The sequence below is a fragment of the Neovison vison genome, chromosome 8, assembly GCF_020171115.1.
Source record: "Neovison vison isolate M4711 chromosome 8, ASM_NN_V1, whole genome shotgun sequence".
Lineage (NCBI taxonomy): Eukaryota > Metazoa > Chordata > Mammalia > Carnivora > Mustelidae > Neogale > Neogale vison.
Genome location: NC_058098.1, coordinates 94,924,370 through 94,942,587, shown reverse-complemented (window position 1 = coordinate 94,942,587; position 18,218 = coordinate 94,924,370). Strand labels below are relative to the sequence as shown.

General features: G+C 54.6%; 2 protein-coding genes across 3 annotated transcripts; one reads left to right on the top strand and one right to left on the bottom strand.

Annotated features, from left to right (window-relative positions):
* Positions 1–5,404: 5,404 nt before the first annotated feature.
* On the top strand, positions 5,405–7,258 carry LBX2 (ladybird homeobox 2). Its single transcript, XM_044262473.1, has 2 exons — positions 5,405–5,692; positions 6,730–7,258. The coding sequence occupies exons 1-2, from the start codon at positions 5,488–5,490 to the stop codon at positions 7,119–7,121; spliced, it is 597 nt and encodes a 198-aa protein (XP_044118408.1). The 5' UTR covers positions 5,405–5,487; the 3' UTR covers positions 7,122–7,258.
* A 2,849-nt stretch (positions 7,259–10,107) lies between these two features.
* TTC31 (tetratricopeptide repeat domain 31) lies at positions 10,108–18,216 on the bottom strand. 2 transcript variants are annotated; one of them, XM_044261468.1, is made up of 13 exons: positions 18,007–18,216; positions 17,755–17,843; positions 14,521–14,623; positions 14,173–14,396; positions 13,914–13,997; positions 13,368–13,424; positions 13,188–13,268; positions 12,878–13,072; positions 12,613–12,664; positions 12,435–12,525; positions 12,205–12,346; positions 11,886–11,987; positions 10,108–11,709 (listed from the first exon to the last, which is right to left on the bottom strand). In XM_044261468.1, exons 1-13 carry the CDS (start codon positions 18,044–18,046, stop codon positions 11,410–11,412), a joined length of 1,560 nt encoding a protein of 519 aa, XP_044117403.1. In that variant the 5' UTR covers positions 18,047–18,216; the 3' UTR covers positions 10,108–11,409. The 2 variants fall into 2 exon arrangements, with proteins under 2 accessions (XP_044117403.1, XP_044117404.1); XM_044261469.1 differs by having other exon boundaries at positions 10,108–11,706.
* Between the last annotated feature and the right edge of the window lie 2 nt (positions 18,217–18,218).

Here is an 18,218-nt window from a genome sequence, read left to right as displayed (position 1 = left end):
CAGCAAACATTCCTTGTCTGTATGAGCCCAGCCATGAGCCTTGGGCTCTGGACATAAATTCAGCCAGTCTCCCTGTTCTGTAGCCTCTCAGTAAGGTAGTCAGAAACTTGTCTGACTGGGACAGTAACAGATGGAGGAAGAAGTTCCTGAAGGAAGCTAATGGGCTGTGGCTGAATCTGGGATGAATGGGAAAGGAGCCTGCAGCATAAATGTTGCCAGAACTCAACTTTGAAGCCTAAGTCTTCTCCGGGCCCAAGTCTGACTCCAGTGAATTCAAAGTGGTCATTGTGCATGGCTGGGGAGGGCTGAAGGCATGGAGCTTCCAGGGATAGAGATGGGGTGGCAGAAGACCTAGGGGAGGAGTTCTGTGAAGATGGTGTGAACTGTCTAAGAGAGTCTGAGACTGGGGTGTCCCGGGGTGGAAGTGGGCATGTTTGAGGGGCCTGAGCCTAGTGACCAGTGCACAGTAGACCTGGCCTTCCCTACACACAGATGAAGTTTGCAGGTCACGAGAAGAACACTGTGGAGGGACTGCAGAAAGCAAGGAAGAGCCCTCAGTGTAATGGGCAATGAGGACCAGGGCGGGGACACTGTAGAACTTTCAGCCTGACAGAATCTCCAAGATTCCCAAACCGTCGCATGTTTCTGACTTCATGCCTAGAATGCTTCTCCCTCACCCCATACCCAGCTGTTCTTTCAAGGCCCAAGTATCACCTCCTGCAGGAAACCCTCTCTCCGCCAGAACCCAGGCTTTTTGACCCCTTTGTGCCTGCCTCTAAACCAGCATATATCTTGAGGTTTGCATCAGTTGGGCTCCTCCCCAGTCTTCTGGGACTCACGGCATGGGCTCCACTCAAGCATGCCCCACTGAGGCTGTTCTCCAGGGGTTTGCAGGTGAAAGGGCATTTTTAAGGAATTAACACCACCACTACCACCACCACCACCCCCCGCGAGGTGTGGGCTGAAGGGGAAAGAGAGTAGAAATGCTCCTAAGGATATTTTGGGTCCCCAAGCAGCTGCAGGAGTTGGGGACTAGTCTGATTGGGTCTTGGCCGCAGCTTGGCATCAAGAAGGCCCAGTCAGAAGATAAGGCTGACCTGGGAACCAGGCCTCAGGATGAGGCTTTTAACAGCACATGGCTTGAGGCCAAGGGGCAGCAGAAGGTGCTCAGTCAGGGATCTGGGGTGCAGCAGGCAGCCTCCCCTCGCCCCCAGCTCAGCAGAACCGTCTTTGTGTCTGTCAGCGGCTGTGGCAGAGGCAGCTGCAGTGCGTCTCCCATCTCCCAAGGTGACTGATGCAGGCCAGCTGTGGGCTGAGGGCGGAGCGCTACTCTTCCCCTATTTATGAGTCCCTTATCCCCTCCCTGGCTTGCGCCTCACAGAGTCCATCCCCCAGGCTCACTCAGGTTAAGATCTGCACCACGGGGAGAATCAAGCCCAGTTCTCTTGATTCTGGGCAACCGAGAATGTGCTTGGTCGCTTGGTTGTGTTCAAAGAGGCTATGTTCAAAGAGGCCAGCTCTCAGCTGGCCTTCTCCAGGGGGTGCTGCCCTTGACCTTGTGGCACTTCTGGGTGGAGGCATCAGTCAGTCCTCACTTGCTGGGTCGAGTTGGCCCTTGCCCCGTCCCCTTCTCATCTAGCCATTTCGGCTGTCCACACTCACCTGGGGGAAAGGGGCACCGAGATTTGCCCCCACCTTTGGCACAGGGGAGAACCAGTCCCTCTCAGCCTGGCCCGTCTCTCCCAGCACCAGGGTTGGGCAGAAAAGGAGGGAAAAGGGACTTCACTGGTGGTGGAGCAGAGAGTGTGTGTGTGTGTGTGTGTGTGTGTGTGTGTGTGTTGAGGATGGTGTGTGTGTGTGTGTGTGTGTGTGTGTTGAGGATGGTGTGTGTGTGTGTGTGTGTGTGTGTGTGTGTGTGTTGAGGATGGGGTCTGAGTCTCCTGCCACTCCCCTGGCGCACACAACCTCCATAACCACAGAACAGTGGGGTCGGTGAGCCAGCGTACAGGGCTGCCACAGGATCACAGACCCAAGCAAGGCCCTCCAAGAAACGAAACTAAAATGTTAAGTGTCTGAGTCAATTCTTTTCTGCAACATTTTCTGAAAGAGGAAACAAGCTCGGAAGTGTGATAGATGAAGGGCTGCCCTGCCCCGCCCCGCTGCCTGGAGTTTCCTCCCTTAACTCACACTTCCCTCTCACTGGCTAACGGACTTCCCTAAGGGTCTAAAGGGGCGGCCAAGCACCTCTCTATGACTGTTCTTGTCCATTCACCTCCCTGAAGGGGTTATTCCGAAGATCCCCCAGTCGTCCCTTTACATTCACAGAATTCAAAGGAATGCGCACGAAGGGGAATTTGGAGACTGAAGGTTGTTTATTGAGCAGATCTCTGCCAAGAGGGGCATCAATTTGGGGAGAGCCTGGGTCAGGGAACCCACCAGGTGGGAGGCTGAGGTGGGCAAGGTGGTTGACAGGTACGGTGTCAGGGAATGAAGGAGAAGGTGGAGCTACAAGGAAAAGGACATCTGAAAGGGGGTGATGAACAGAGGTGTGAGAAAGCATCCTTAAATCGGAATAGAGGCATCTTCCTGAGGGAGTGAAAGTTGGAATGTGGGGATCTCTATAACGGGGAGGAGCAGAGGACACCAAATGTCTGAAAGGACAATCAATGAGGGGAATCCGAGGAGATGGGAGACCACAAGGGGTTGCTTGACAATCCTGAGAGAGGAAAACCTCCACCACAGGCGGGGGTGGACGGGGGTGGGGGTGTGTATCTATGAATCCCTCTGTGAAGGAGGCCCGGGACAGGGAGCGTTGGACCCTGGGGTGGGAGGTATGGGTGAGGGAAGCCTACACGACAGCTGAGCTCCACAACCTCCTCCCCACCCCCAACCCAGAACCCAGGTTTCATCTCTTAATCTCCCTCATTAATCATTCACCTTCCTCCTACCCCCATCAGCGGATCTAGTTTCTTCCCAGCTCAGGTTCCAGAGGTTTTGCTGGAAGAAGTCCCCTACTGTGGCCTCACCATCGTCTGGACACATCCCTGGCCGCTGGGCTGACCTTTACAGGCTCTGCTGTCAGTGGCCTTCTGCCTTTACTAGTCTCTCCTCTTTCTTGCCCCCCAAATGAGGATGGCCCAGCTCCGTTGTCCAACCGCATTACTTGAGCCTGGTTGCTGGGGTGGGGGAGAAGATAGGCGGGAGAGATGGAAGAGGAGGAAGGCAAAGGCCCTTCAGGAGAGGGTACTCCCCACAAATACACTAGTAACTGAGAGCGAGGAAGAGATGACCTAAAAGCTATGCAGAGGACACATGAGTGTCTGTTTGGTGACAGGCTTGGGACTTGAGCTAGGCGATTCCAGCAGGCTCCTGAGACCCTCTTTAAATGCAGATTAAGTGAAACCTCAGAGGACTGAGGCTTCCAGCCAGGAGGGTCTCTCTTGGCCCCTTTCCACCTCCTCCTATTAGTAACCAATTAACAAGGTCCTGAGGCATCTGGGTTTTCTGCCATGGCCTGGCTCTGCTCTGGCCCCAGCAGGCCCGCTGGGCTGAGTGTGCTGCTCAGGCTTCAAGTGTAGTCGCAAGTGTCTGAGTGGGGCTGGGGGAGCGGGGAGGGGTCTTACTGAGAGGACCCGGTGTTTCTCCGCCTCCGTTTGGTGGTGGGCCAGGCCAGTGCCTCAGGCTATGTGAGGTTCCCTCACCCCCACCATCAAAGCGCCTTCTGGTCCTTGTTAAAGAGTCTTTGGCCCAGGTGCCTTAGCTCTCCCAAGCTCTGTTTAGGGCACCTCAGCTGCAGGCTCTACTTGCCCCCCCCCCCCCCCCCCCCCCCGGGAACAGGCACAGTGGGTCATTGCACAAGCGGTGGGAGGTGCAGAGGTCTACAGAGGTGACGTGATGGCCAGTCCAGGAGGGACTTCTTTGCACTGTTGGAAAAAAAAACAGAAGAATCCTATGGAGGCAAGTCCCTTAGGGATGGTGAGCTCCTTGGGAGTGGTGGGGCTTTTCTCTCTCAGCTGTGAATCCCCTAGCTATTTGGGCATGTTTATGTGAACAAAACCTGCCTTTTTGGGCCTCCACTGGTAAAGCAGCCCTCTCCCAGAGCTCCCTTCTTCCTATAAAGGAGCGCTATGGAGTGCTCACCTAGATGTGAGCTAAGTACTAGAACAGGTGGGGGAGAAAAGAAAGAAAAGGACACAAATCCGATAGTAATGAATATCCCTGGGGCACCTGAGTGGCTCAGTTAGTTAAGCGTTTAAGTGTCTGTCTTTGGCTCAGGTCATGATCCTGGAGTCCTGGGATTGAGCCCAGGTCGGGCTCCCTGCTCAGCAAGAAGCCTGCTTCCTCATGCTGTCTTTCAAATAATATCTTAAAAAGAAAAAAGGAATGAATATACTAGACCTTAGAGTTTGTCCCTGAGGTGGCAGGGGTTTCTGTTCTAGGATCTGTTTGGGTCCATGAAGTCTGGCATTCAGGTCACTTTTCTATGAGGCGTGACCAGTGGCCCTTCCCATTGCTGCTCCTACACAGTGGTTTCTGGGCTTCCCAGGCTGGGGAATCCTTATTTGAACTACAGGAGCTTAATAAGGAGGCCAAGACAGATCGGCTGATGGGTCTCTGTGGAGGCCAGACTTCCTTGGCAAAGACCCAGCCCAGACAGTAGCGCTAGCTCTGGATTTGCTGTGTCCTCTCTCCTGAGGCCCGGTTCTCCTCTGCTTCTTCGTGTGTTTTGACTTTCCCAGGGCCTCTGAGCCGCGGTGGCCTGGCCTGGGTCCAGAGAACCAGAGGAGTCCGCTCACCTGCCTTTGCTTCCACATCGCATCCCCAATGCTCCCGGGTGCAGACACTCTGCCAGGCCAGGTCCTGCCGAGTCTCGAGTTCCCCCCAGCCCCCTCGCGCCGCACTAATAACTTCCAGCCGCCAGGACCTTTTTAAGAGCGTTCCGCAGGGGTGGGGCGGGGACGAGGGGGCTAGGTCGGGAGACTGAGGTCCTTCCTAGGAGAGATCGGACATCCTAGAACACTCAGCTCTGGTATCCCTCCTCGGAATTTTGCAAATCCCCATCCGCTGGGGCCAGGGGAAGCAATTTTATTGCCGACTAGTTTATGAGCCAGCGCAGCGGCTTGGCGGGGAGTCAGTGGCACACAGAAACTAGGGGCCGTCCAGGAAGGGTCCAGCCAGAATGTGCACCGGGCCGCACCCCGCAGCGCGAAGCAGCTCAGCTGCCCGGTACGGCAGGTTGTTCTGGGGCTTCTCTCTGAGCCTGCCCATCCTGTAGAAATACCGCTGCCGGGTTATCTACTAGCTCCAGACCCACCGCGCGGCCCGAGTTGGGGGTTGGGGGCGCAGGAGGAGGGGCACACGGGGCTCGGGCCCAGCGCGGGGGGCGGGTCCCAGGCTGGGGGCCCAGATCGGGAGCCGCTCGCTGGGGCCCAGGCAGCTGCGGAGCGGATCGCAGCCGGCGGCGGGACCGCCACAACCTGACCGGCCATGAACTCGGGACCCCAGCCTCGGACACCCCGGACACTATTCAGCATCGCAGACATCCTAGGCCCGCGCAGGATTACCCGAGGACCTTCTACGTCTCAGCTTCCAGAGTCGAGCCCTGGTCCCACGTCGCCTCTGTGCGCGCTGGAGGAGCTGACCAGTAAAACTTTCCTCGGACTCGAGGGGCACGCTCCGGAGTCCTCTGAAGGTACAGCGCCGGCGAGGTCATGCACTCTGACTCGACCTTCTCCCCATCTGTCTCCTCCCGGTCCCGGTCTCGAACCTTCGTTCACCCTGGCCGCCACCCTAATCCGCCCCCTGCCCTCAACTCACGTGCTGGGACTTGCATCTCCCGATCCTCCCCTCCCCTCTATAGTTTCCAGGCTTCGCGGCAGCTCTTGGAGGCTGCCAGCGCGGAGGGGATGGGTCGGCCTGTCGAGAAGTGAGGGCCCCGTGGGTCCGTTCTCCGTAGGCGGGCCAAATGCGACAAAGAGAGACCTGTGAGGAGACAAAAGGCCTGAGCCGGAGGCTGTAAACGAATGAGTTAGGGCAAGGGCAGTGCAGAAAGTGCTGGGAGGCCAGGTTCGAGCCTCTCCGGGGGACCTTGCTCTGCTCCACGCCGCTCTCTTCAGGAGAACGCACAGGAGCAGAAGGTCCTGGCAGAGGTAGGGATCAGGGGACCACATACTTCGCCTCTCCTTACCCCTTTGATTCCCCATACCTCCCTTTTGGGCTGGAGGAGGAGGCGCCGTGTCACTAAAGTGTTAACCAAGAGTGCCCATCGTGACCCGTGTGTCTCTAGAAGGCCATGGCCCGGTTCCTGTTAACACTCATCGTCCGGGGCCAGCTGCCCCTACTTTGACTATGGTGGGCCCCGCCTCGTTGCCGGCCCCAAGGCCTCGAAGGTCCTGCCCCAGATGGCCTGCCTCTGCGCCAAGTCGTCTCTGGCCCGTCCTCCTTCCACTCCCTCACCTCGGCAAGATGCCCTCAAGACTGGGCCTCCCATACCCACGTGGCCCTTTTCACTTTATGCCCCCCACTCCCCTCAGCCTGAACCCTGGTTGGGTGAGCGGCTGCGGTTCTGGCGCCGGTCTGCCTTCTCCCACGTCTGCCTCCCTGCCCCTGGCTTAAGCTACCCCCCACACCCGGCAACCGCACCCCCCCCCCGGCCCCGCCTCAGCTTCTCCTCCCGGCAGGAGCCCGATTCCCGCAGGCCAGAGACTGACCCCCACCCTATCCTCGCAGGCCGCGCAGCCCGGGGTGCGCTGGGCCCCGGCCCCACCGGCCGCAGGCGGCGAAAGTCACGCACGGCGTTCACCGCGCAGCAGGTGCTGGAGCTGGAGCGACGCTTCGTCTTCCAGAAGTACCTGGCGCCTTCGGAGCGCGACGGGCTGGCGGCGAGGCTAGGTCTGGCCAATGCGCAGGTTGTCACGTGGTTCCAGAACCGGCGAGCCAAGCTCAGACGCGACGTGGAGGAGATGCGCGCCGACGTGGCCTCGCTGAGTGCGCTGTCCCCCGAAGTCCCGTGCGGCCTGCAGCGGCCAGATGGCGCCCCAGGCCCCAGCCCCAACCCGGGCCCTGGCCCACCGGACTCCGGGCACCACCTGACCGAAGAAGAGATTCAGGTGGTTGACTGAAGGCAAAGCCGCTGCGGGGCCCGTCTCCTCACCTCCGTGCCCCGCGCCCTGTCCGGGGTTCCCGGGTGGAGGGAGGGTGTGGATCCGGCCTTCTCCGGCTCATAGTCCAGACGCTCACTTTTCCCAGTTGTTGAGAATAAAATTGAGACTCAGTCGCAGGAGGCCTCAGTCCCAGCGCGGGTGGTGGTAAGAACAAAATCGAACAAAATCGGTGATTGTTGTGCAGATTCCTTGTTTGGCTGAGCGCTTTAAACTCGATGTCTCCTTTAACCCTGGTAGCAACTCTATAAGGTTGGTGATATAATGATGCCCATTTCACAAAGCAAGAGCCACTAGGTCAGGCTTTGGATCTATGCATCCTGCCAGGCTTCAGAGCCAGTGCTTGTCAGCCCTCACAGTGCTCTGGAAACTTTGAGCGGAGCAGTAGGAGATGGGATTCTGGTAGCTATGGGTGACCCACCCCTACTGACTGCCTTTGGTGGCAGGACTCCACCAGGTCTTTGATTCTCTAGCCTCCTCAGCCCCTCACCCACCCCGACCTTGCTTCTAACCTCTAGGTGGCCCCACAGTGACAATGACCCACCTGATCTACCCTTTCCCCACCCTGAGGTTTCTTGTTAATGGGGTCTTGACCTTCTCCTACCTCTGCAGAAAGAGCCCTATACTGGGACACAGACTAAGTGAAGCCCCCAGGGAGAAGGGCCACAACCCTACTTCTGTGACTTCTGCCCTGCACTTGGGCAGGAAATGTCCCCGCCAAGATGGTGGCCTTGGCAGAAAGATTGGGAGGCCCGCTGAGGTGGAGCTTGGAGTAGTGGCTTGAGGCCTTGTGGGTGAAGTCAACAGCCTACCCCCACCAGTGGACATTTCTGAGACTAATTTATTCCGCTGGTAATTAATCACTCTCTGGCAGTGTGATGGGGAGGGAAGAGGCCTACCACTAAGCAGGGCCATCCCTGCTGATCTTCACAAGACCATGCTTAGGCTCTTTCCTGGTTCCCCTTTCTCCGTGTTTGCCCTTCCTCCCCGCTCAGACCCTTCCATGCTTCTGCCCAGATCCCACAGTCTCATTCTCAAGAATGCTCTGAGAGTGACCTTTCCTTGAGGATCCAAGGGGAGTTAGCTAGGGTCTGAGTTGCAGGTGGAGGTCCCAGGAAAGGTTCTTTCAGGGAGAGAGAATAAGACTGGAAGGCAGAAGGGAACCTGGTGTTGTTAGACAATAGCTACCCCTTACTGAGCACAATTCAAGGGATTTGCATGGATTAATCTTCACAGTTATCCCAGGAGACTTTAATTTCATTTTAAGTGTAAAGAGACTGAATCACAGAAGCCCAAGACCACCCCATCACCTGGTTGTGAAGCTTGTAAGTGCTGGGGCTGGCACTAACCTGCTTGCGTGGGTGACTTGGGCTCATGCTTTTGGCTCATGCAGGCTCTGTCCCTGTAACTGCAACTGGGCCTAACTGAAAGAAGAAAATGGTTTACGAAGAAAGCAGAGGAGAAAGGGCCAAAGGTAGGAATTTAGGCCTTGTACTGTAGCTCGATCCTGGTCGGTGGAGATTTTAGAGAGGAGAGGTTGACCAGTGTTGGAGCCAGCTCATCTGCCTGCAAGTGTAGGGGAGACCAGGGACTGGCAGGGGCCTGAGGAAGGAGTAGATCTCTGGCCACTGTGGAAGGTAAGAGCTGAGGGGATTCAGGGCCAGACTTGGGGAATGGAGGAGGCTGTAAGGAAAGAGGAGTCTGTGTGATTATCCCAGTGGCCAAAGATTGCATCCATCACTGACCGCCTCACAAACCTGGGCTACTGGAAGGAAAAATGGCATCATGGACAGAATTAATGACTACTGGTGTAGAGCTAAGAATTTTTCAGCCATTATGTGTGAAAAGTATTCTTTACACCTGTGTTGCCCTTTCAATACACATAGACAACATACACACACACACACACACACACACACACACCCTGATTCTGGTCCAGGGCCCCTCCTTATTCCCTTCATCTGCTTCCTAAGGGCTGCCTCTCTTGAACCTTTAGAGTGACTGACTCATTCATGTTTGTCCAAGACTTTCCCAGCTTCAGTATGGAAAGTCCCACACTCCAGGAAATCCCTGTCCCAGGAAAACTGGTCACTGTGCTTCTACACCCTAGGGACTCAGAACTCTGGCTGCTGGGTTGGAACCCTATCAGTTAGCCGTGTGAGTGTGGGACAAAATGGGGATAAGGTGTCAGAAGTCCTGTGGCTCTTGGAGAAGATTCAAGTCCAGGATAGGTCAAGGGATACTGGGGAGGGAAATATTTGAGAGGCTTGAAAAGCAAAGAGCCAGCTCAGCTTCAAAGCAAAGATATCACACAGTGGTGATGGGTGCCCATTCTTTGAGGAACCCTAGTGGAGTCCCCAAAGCAGAGAAGTAGCTCCCTGCTGCTTAGAACAAGATGGCCACACGAACAGGCCTTTTATGGAGTCATCATACTGTAAACACCCCTCAAACAAACACAACCACATCTCCCCAACTAGGCATGAGCAAAGAGCTTCCAGAGCAAATAATTCTTGTTAGGAAGGTATGATTTAGTCAAGTTAATTGGCTCTGAGCTGTAATCTCCCTCCACTTGAGGCCTCCTAAATTCCTCTCCATAATCCATATCTCCCATAATCAATCCTCAGATGAACAAAACTCAAGCCTCGCCCACCGAAGTGGTCTCCAGGTGGTGTATCCTCTGCCAGGTCCTAGAACAAGTGGGTAGGCATTACATCACCCAGAGGGCTTAATAAAGCGCAACTTGCTGCACCCTGCTGTTGTCCTTTCTGATTGAGAAGCTCTAGGGTGGGGCCTGAGAACGCATTTGCAGCAAGTTCCCGATTTGCTGCTGGTCCAGGGCCTGCACTTGGAGAACCACAGTCCCAGAGCTCTGTATTTTGTGAAATAAGCAACAATTCACCATAATCCCCTCTTTCCACTGTGGGGGAATCATGAGTATGTAGGACCATTGCAGATTAAAAACCAATTTATTTAGCACCCATTGTGTACCAGGCACTTGGTAGGTATTTTCTTACACTTTGACTTTCAGTCCTCACAACTGTCCTGTGAGGTAGGGATTGCCCCCATTTTTCAGAGGAGGGATCTAAGGCACAGACGTTAAGACCTGCCCAAGGTGCCCCAGCTCATGCTGGCAGACTTCATTCTGCTATACAGTATTGAAAGAGCCTGCTCTGTTAACAAAAATAATCTGGGAAAGCCCTATATAAAGAAGGTTTTTCAACATCCCCTATACAGCAATGAATGGTGTTGAGCAAGACCACAGGGGGGCAAGAATCATTTCTCCTGATGAATGGTTCCTCCAGGCAAGGCATTCTGGGAGGACTGAGTCCCCTGCAGATCCACATTTCAGTGAGCTGAGAGTCCCAGGAAGGGGTAGGGAGGAAGCGGCCAGGGGCAGCTGTCAGGATCTTCGAGGAGAAACCATAAGATTATGATTCTTACACAGGAAGCAGGGAATGACAGCCTTCTTTGGGGGCAGTGACCCTTGGTCGAAATACTGAGTAAACTTGACATGGGGAAGTGCTCATTACAACACCTAGTGCTGGAGTGGAGAAAGCACGGCCACAGGAGCAGCAGCCGGGGTGCCTGCTGGGGTCCCATGAGCAGGAGAGCCAGCACGGGTGGGCGGGCTGTGGAGACGTGTGTACCCTGCCACATCCAGGCAGGACCTGGTAAGGGATTTTCCAAATGTAAACCCCAGTGAACATTCTGGCAATTGAAGAAGGTGAGGCCCCTGGGCAAAGGAGAGGTAAGAATGTGCACCTAGTGACAGGAAACAAGGCATGAGGGGCTGGGGCTAGAAGGAACAAGGTGAGGCCGGACTCAGAAAGATGTGCGCATCTGCCACGATGCAGGGTGGGACTCAGGCCTCAGGCATCCCCTGAACGTGCTCCTGAGCACAGATCTCTGGCTGGTGCATGAGGTGCCCAGAGCCAAAAATCAGAGCAGGCCCCAGATCCTCCCTTCTGGGTCTGATATAGTCTGAAAACCTGAACTTCTGTACAGTTCCCTCCTTAGCCTTGGTGGATTTTATTTTTCTCTACTGCTCCCAGAGGAAGCCATCTGCTTCAGAATCAAAGAAAGGTTGTTTCAGTGGACATGGGGTTCCTTTCTGTCATCAGGTCTCTTTGGCAACAGGAACAGCCACCAGCGGTATCTTTAATTATGGCTTTAGACTACAAGATCTCAAGATATGCAGGGAACTAGGGGAGGCACACATGGCCTTGTCCTATGAGGGACAGGTCCTCCATCATCTGGCCTGAGGTAGATGCTGGGGCCGAAGTCCCAGGATACCAGAGCCCTTTGAGGTGTCCCGGAGATGGAGAGAGTGGGGTCTCCTACTCTGAGTCTGGGGAAGGGTCGAGTTACAGTGGCTCAGGTGACTCGGGGGATAATGCAGCGGTGGAGACAGAAGGCCAGCGGCTCTTGGAGCAGTGCTTGGAGGACGAATAACAGACAGGAGGCTTGAGGTGCCAGGCCCAGCTTGGGAAAATGGCTGTGGGAACCCAGTTGACAGAAGTGGCTCCCGGATTCCTCCTCGCTGATTCTGCTGAGAAGGAGAGAGGGGGGCACCTGTTCCTCCTTTCCAGCAGCACAGCCCATGCCCCTCCTCCCACCCATCCCTGCCATCACTATCCTGAGGAAAGGAGCAACACTCGCTGTGGAAATCCCAGCCAGCTCTCCGGCTGCCCGCTCTGGGCCCGCCAGTGGGCCTGGTTCCCTTACCAGAGCAAGGTGCAGAAGGCAAGAGCGGAGCTCCCGGGTGGCATCGGGCTGGGAGCCGCCTCTCAGAGTTTCCTGGAACACAGCAGCTGCCTCTTCAAAACACTTTTGTCCCAGAGCAATTAGAAAGAGGAAAGTTTAGGTATCAAGCAGGGGAAGGAAATTAAAACTGTCCCCTTCCTCAAACTTGCCTCAGCTCCTAGTACCACTGATACTGTGACACTGTGGTACCAGGAGCTTTGCTAGAAAATGTCAGTACAGACCCAATCCCTACCCCATGCCACCCAAATTCCACCCACACTTCCAATCTCAGATCCCTTACCTGCAGTCCCATCAGGGCCTTGCCCAGGCGGAAAAGGCCCCGGGGCCAGCCCGGTCGCAGGGTGAGGGCCACCTGGGCATCGGCCAGGGCCCACATGGGCTGACCCAGCCGCTCATGGCAGAAAGAGCGGTTTCCAAATAACCTGGTAAAGACAAAGTGACCAAAAGTCTAGATCCTTAACACTCTGCCTCACCCTGACCTCCCAGCACAGCAGCCAAGCCCCCACTCACCGATAATCCCGGGGGTTGAGCTTCAAAGCCTGGGTAAAGAGAACCACAGCCTTGTGGTAGAAGCCATTTTGGGCAAAGCTGGTACCCAGTGCTGGGGAGGAGAGAAGGCGGGAGGGTTCAGATGGGGCTATCCCGGGGAGGGTGAGGTGAGGAAGGAGAGAGAAAGAGAGAATCTCACTTGCCAGCTCCTGGCTCTGCTGTAAGGCAACTGCCAGCAGTCCTGGAGATGCCTAGGGATGGGGAGCAAAGTCAAGCAGGATTCAGGCCTCAGCGCCCCCAAATCCTTCTCCTTTGTTCAAACAATGACTATTGCCAACTTCCCAACTTCTGTAATTCTTATGACAGTTCTGCAAGATGGGATCAGTCCTACCTTCCTGTCAGTGATGGAGCCTGACCCACATCTCTTAATCCTAGAGCCAGAGAACTTCTACGGGTCACCTCACCTCTGCCTTAGGACTCTGCCTGGGGCTCTCTTCTATTGGAGAGCTTGCTTCCTCCTGGCCCATCTTCTCTTGGGAGCTCCGGCTTTTGCCTCGAGGCTCCTGGCTCAGTCCCTTCCCTCTGCGGGCACTGGGAGGCCAATCCCCAACTTTGCGTAAAGCCAGAGACACGAAAGTGCTAGATAGATCCAATGAGTCCTGTGAGCAGAAAGGAAAGTTAGAAGGGAGTGGGGATGAAATATGTCCTGGGGTAGGGAGAGAGGGAGGCGGGGTGGGGGGGGCCCCGAGATCAAGAAAGGAAGGAGACTCTCACCTCTTCCTCACCACACTGTCCCTGAGGAGGGTTCCCCGGGCTGGATGGGGGGCTCCCATCCCCATTTGGGGTGGCCATGACCTGAAGGGAAGGCAGACGGGGATCACTTGAGCTGTCTGCCCTCTGAGCTCCCACCCTCCTGGCACCTAGTGTTCTTCATACCTGCTTGGAGACACTCACCTTGGGCTCCCCACCCTCCTGCTCCAAGCGCTCCTGTCGCTTGCGATCCTTTTGACGCTGCAATGATAATGATGCTGACGCTGATGATTTATCTTGAACACTACACGTAAATACACACACACACACACACACACACACAATCTGTATCTTGAAGCCAATTCTTTACATGTACAGTAGAGACTACAGGTCGTGTACCAGGTTAAGAGCTTTGCACATACTATCTCATTTGATCCCTGCAACTCCACGAGGTAGGTTTTGTTGTTATCCTTGTGTTACAGGTGAAAAAGCAGACAGGAGACTCACCAGGCAGAGGTCCCCCAGTAAGAACGAGGCAGAATTCAGCCCAGGCGGCACAGTGTGACTCCAGAACCATCACACCATAGGGCTTCCATGAGGCCCTCCCCTCCAGGCTCTGAGCCCACTGGGCCCCCTCTCACAAGAGGATCCATTATGGGCTACCCCAAGTTCTTTCCTGTCCTCACAATGTGTCCCCCTTTCCCTCTCCCCAGTCCCTCTGGGTTCCCACTCCTCCTGCCCTCCAGCTACCTTCTTCTTGAGTCGTTTCTTCTCTGCTCTCTGTTTCATGCGCTCCTCTTCCGCCACTAGCTCCTCAGCCAGGTGGTTGGCTTCCTAGAGAAGAAAAGGCAGGTGACCGGAAAAGAGAGAGAGGGAGAACGAGAAAAAAAAAGGGAGGCCAGCAGGATGGAAGGACCCTGAAAGGTCCAGATTAGGGGCCAGACGGATGAGGGCACATGGCAGTTAGGAGAGCACTGGGCGAGGGGAGGCTCCTTGCTGACAGTCTCACCTCTTCTGTCAGCAGGAGCTTCTGGGGCATGGCCACCTGAAGTAGGCTGTCTGAGCCACCAGGGGAAGGGGCAGAGGGACTAGGAGGGCAGGGCTCAGACCCTTGAGGAGGATATAGGAAGGACTTTCGGAGACCACAGTAGGTGCCCAGTCCCTTGACCCCCTTGGCCATGTCACTCTGTCTAGGCGTTTTCCCCTCATTGCAGAAATGGTCCAGGAGGTAATCTGTCCAGAGGGACAGGGAGAAGGGAAAGAAAAAGGTACATGAGAGAGAGGAACATCTGAGGGTTCCTCAGCCCTCCCCAGGGTACCAGCCTCGATCCCAGGGCTTGGCCCCTGCACGCCCCACCATGGTGCCAGAGCTGTAGCCGCCCACTGCTCCCGTCCACATGGATCCGGTGCAGGCCCTGGGGATCACTCGCCACGAGTCGTTGAAGAAAATCCGCTATGTCCTGGGAGGGGGAGGAGAGGGGAGGCTGGTGTTGGGGGGGAGCTCTAGGAGAGAACGGGGGACTTGGCTGGGTCGACTACTCCATCATGGAGACCACAACCCACCCAGCCCGCCTGGAGAACCTTACTGGCTGACCTTCTCCCCCGCTGAGGGCCTGAAGACACGCTGCTCTGGTTTTCCTGGTTTATCACTTCCTTCACCACTCTCCTGCTTCCCAAGCGTTCTGTGTGGCCCTCAGCCCAGCCTTCTCGATCATATAAGATCTCCTCCCCTTGACCTGCCACTACGTCAGCTACACTGAGGCCCAGAAAGAGCCCTCTTACCTGCTCTTTCAGCTACATACCCCGCCATATCCTTAAATACAGGCAACCCCACAGAACCCGCTCTGGAGCTACATCACGCTGAAATGAGCGCAGCATCCCTGGCTGGCCTCTCCCCTGCACGTCGTCTGTTTCCCCCAAAACCAAGCTCTCAGAACTTACTTCCCTACTCAGGAACTTCCAGTAATCCCCCGCTGCCAGGGCCACAGGCAGGATTGAGTCTAGCTCCTCACACTGGGATTTGGAGCCTTCCAGAAAGCCCAGACTGACCCTCCTAATCTTCCTCCGTAATTTCCTCCTGCTTGGCTGCTGTCGTCCCTCTGTTCTCAGGTTTCTTCTAGTGTTGGGATTGTCCCTCCAACTGTCCCTAAATCCCTCCTGGCTCTAAGCTTCTCACCACACCTGTCTTACTTTCAAGATTCAGTTCAAATTCCATCTTCCCTCAAACCTCTTCATCTCCAGTGATCTCTGCTCTCACTCAACCAAACTGTACTCACATAGTCTGTGTTATACAATTTAGAACCTTATTATTTACTGCTTTTTATTGCACTTTCAATTGGCAAGAAGCATGGAACCAGAAAGAACACTTTGCTGCCTGCATCTTAGTTCTGGCTTTGCCATACTGCCTGGAGATAGACTCTGGACAAGTCATCTAACCTCTATGAACCTTGGCTTCATCATTCACAATATGAGATAAGACTCTTCAAGGCTTCTCCCATTACATTCTGTGGTTCTTACAAGATTCCTCATTTAGTGTCAGCTCTGGAGGAGGACAGGAGCCATCTTGTCCTTCTGGGACCATTCAGGTGTAAACAGAGCACACCCCTGACTAGATGGTGGCCCACTGACTGAGAAACTTAGAAGCCACATGAAACACCAGAGTGCTAAACGAATGCATAGCAAGGATTCAGATCAGGGAGGTATGGTCAACTTTCTAAATAGTCTCAGAGGTAGGTTATCCTTCAGGAGATAGTTCTGACTCAACAGCATCTTCACTGACACTGCTGTGGGCTTTCATCAAGTCTTATTCTCAAATTAAATTTCCTGCTGGGTTTAATTCAATTTCCTAACTGGCCCAGTCTAGCCATCTCTAAAAACAAACCAAAAAAAAGGGATGATCTTGACCTTCTACCTCTCCCCAAGGCACAGTCCGTGCTACTGTCTTAATTCACCATGTGGCTGACCACGATCTGGCTCCCCAGTCCTCCATGAATCATCTCCTCTCCTCTGGTCCCACCTCTAGCTACAGTGGTCAGTGGTCTGTGAAGGTCCTACAACACACCAAGTGTGTTCCCATCTCAGGGCTTATGTCCTTGTTACTTCCTCTCCCTGCAATGTTCTTTCCCCAGTGAACGGCTCACCCCTTCAGATCCCTGCCTGCTAATCCTTTCCCAGGAGGCCCTTTCTGACTACACCCTTTAAAAAGAGAAACTCAACTTCATTCCAGCACTCCCTACTCTTCTTATTTTTCCTTGTATTTTTCGTATCTGGCATACTATATTGTTTATTTGTGGACTGGCTGCTTCCACTAGATGCTTCTAATTCACTGACTAAAAGGATTTTTGTGTTTGGTTTACTGCTGTCTTCCCAGTGCCCAAAACCGGTACATTGGTGGCGCTCAGTAAGTGTGGTGAGTGAGCAAAGGCAGAGTGATTGGTGAGGAGACTATTCTATTAGAGATGCAGCCAGGAGCTGGCTCTGAAGAACCCTGTGTGACCCAGGGAGTTTGGACTTTGTCTTGTTAGGGATGGGAGTGGACCTCATCTGGGGAGTGAAGCGCTCAAGTCAAACACTCAAGTGAAACAGCACTGGGGTGGGGTGGGGGGTGGGGAGGACATGATTCTAGGGGTGGGATGTTTAGTTGGCAGGCCCCTATGACAGAAAGAATGAATTCTTAAGCTAAGGCAGGGGCAGCAGAAGCAGGAATGGAAATGATGGGCTACAGTCAAGAGACATTTCCAGGGGCACCTAGGTGGCTCAATCAGTTAAGCATCTGCCTTAGGCTCAGGTCATGATCCCGGGGTCCTGGAATGGAGTCCTGCATGGGGCTCCCTGCCCAGCGGGGAGCCTGCTTCTCCCTCTGCCTCTCTCTCTGTCTCTCATGAGTAAATAAATAAAATCTTTTATAAAAAGAGAGAGAGTAAGAGAGAGACATTTCCAAAGTGGATTTTAGTGACTGGCTAAATGTGTGAGGTAAAGGAAAGGGAGGATTATATACAATGATTCCCAGATTTCTGCATTAAGTAACTGGATGTCCGTTTGTGTTACTAGCCAAAACTAAGGTTAGAGGAAAAGCAATCAACTTGCAAAGTAGATGAATTAACTAACGGAATTGCTGAATTTGAGGTTTTGGAGATACCCAGGAAGCAGCTGGAAATACAGCTTTTTAAGTGCTCCCAAATCTGATCCTGTCCCCTCCTCAATAATCCTGCAACCTACTTGAGGACATCCAAGCATTTCAAGCCACTTGCTGCCTCCTCCCCACCCCCCTTCATTTCTTGCAGTTCCAACCAAACCACTCAAGTCTCACTTCAGTGAAGTTTTCTAAACTTTTCCTTGCCTTGGTGTCTTTGCTCACACTCTTCCCTCTATTCATATTATCTTACCCTAAGGAACTCCCATCCACTCCCCAATTCTCAACTCAGACCCTCGTCCGCCCAATCCTGCCCACTTTCACGACCCTCCATTTGCCACGCGCTTCTCCAAGCATGAGCCCCAGGCTACGCCTCTACAGAGCCCTCCGAGCCCAGTGTGGCTGGAGAGAGGCGTGACCAAGAGCAACGGGACGAGGGGGAGCTAGGAGTCCTTTTACCTCAGCGCCGTAGTCTTCCGGACCGAATTCCTGGCAGAGTTTGGGGACAGCAGCGACCTCCAGCGGGCAACCAGGCTGCAGAGGGCAGTCTATAGTAAAAGAAGGCGGTGGCTCGTCAAGGGACTTCGGAAGGATGGGCCGGAGCCTTTCGCCCGCCCAGTAAAGCACAAGACCCTACTGAAAACAGGTAAACCCAAGTGGGGCTGTCCCTCCCCTCCTGGACCTCTTTGTCGTCTTGTCACACCTGCTTACCTAGCTTTATCCGCCCCACTGCCTTCGGAATCGGCGCCATCTCCCATCAACAGTGACCCGAAAGTGAAAGACCGCCTGGTATTTGATACCGCCCGGAGGGTGGGGGAAATGGGGGGGGGGGGCGGAGTAGCACAGGGTAGACCGCCATCTTTATTACGGGCAGAAGCCTCCGCTTACGGAGCGCGAGAGAGTCCATGACGGTCCCGGCGGCT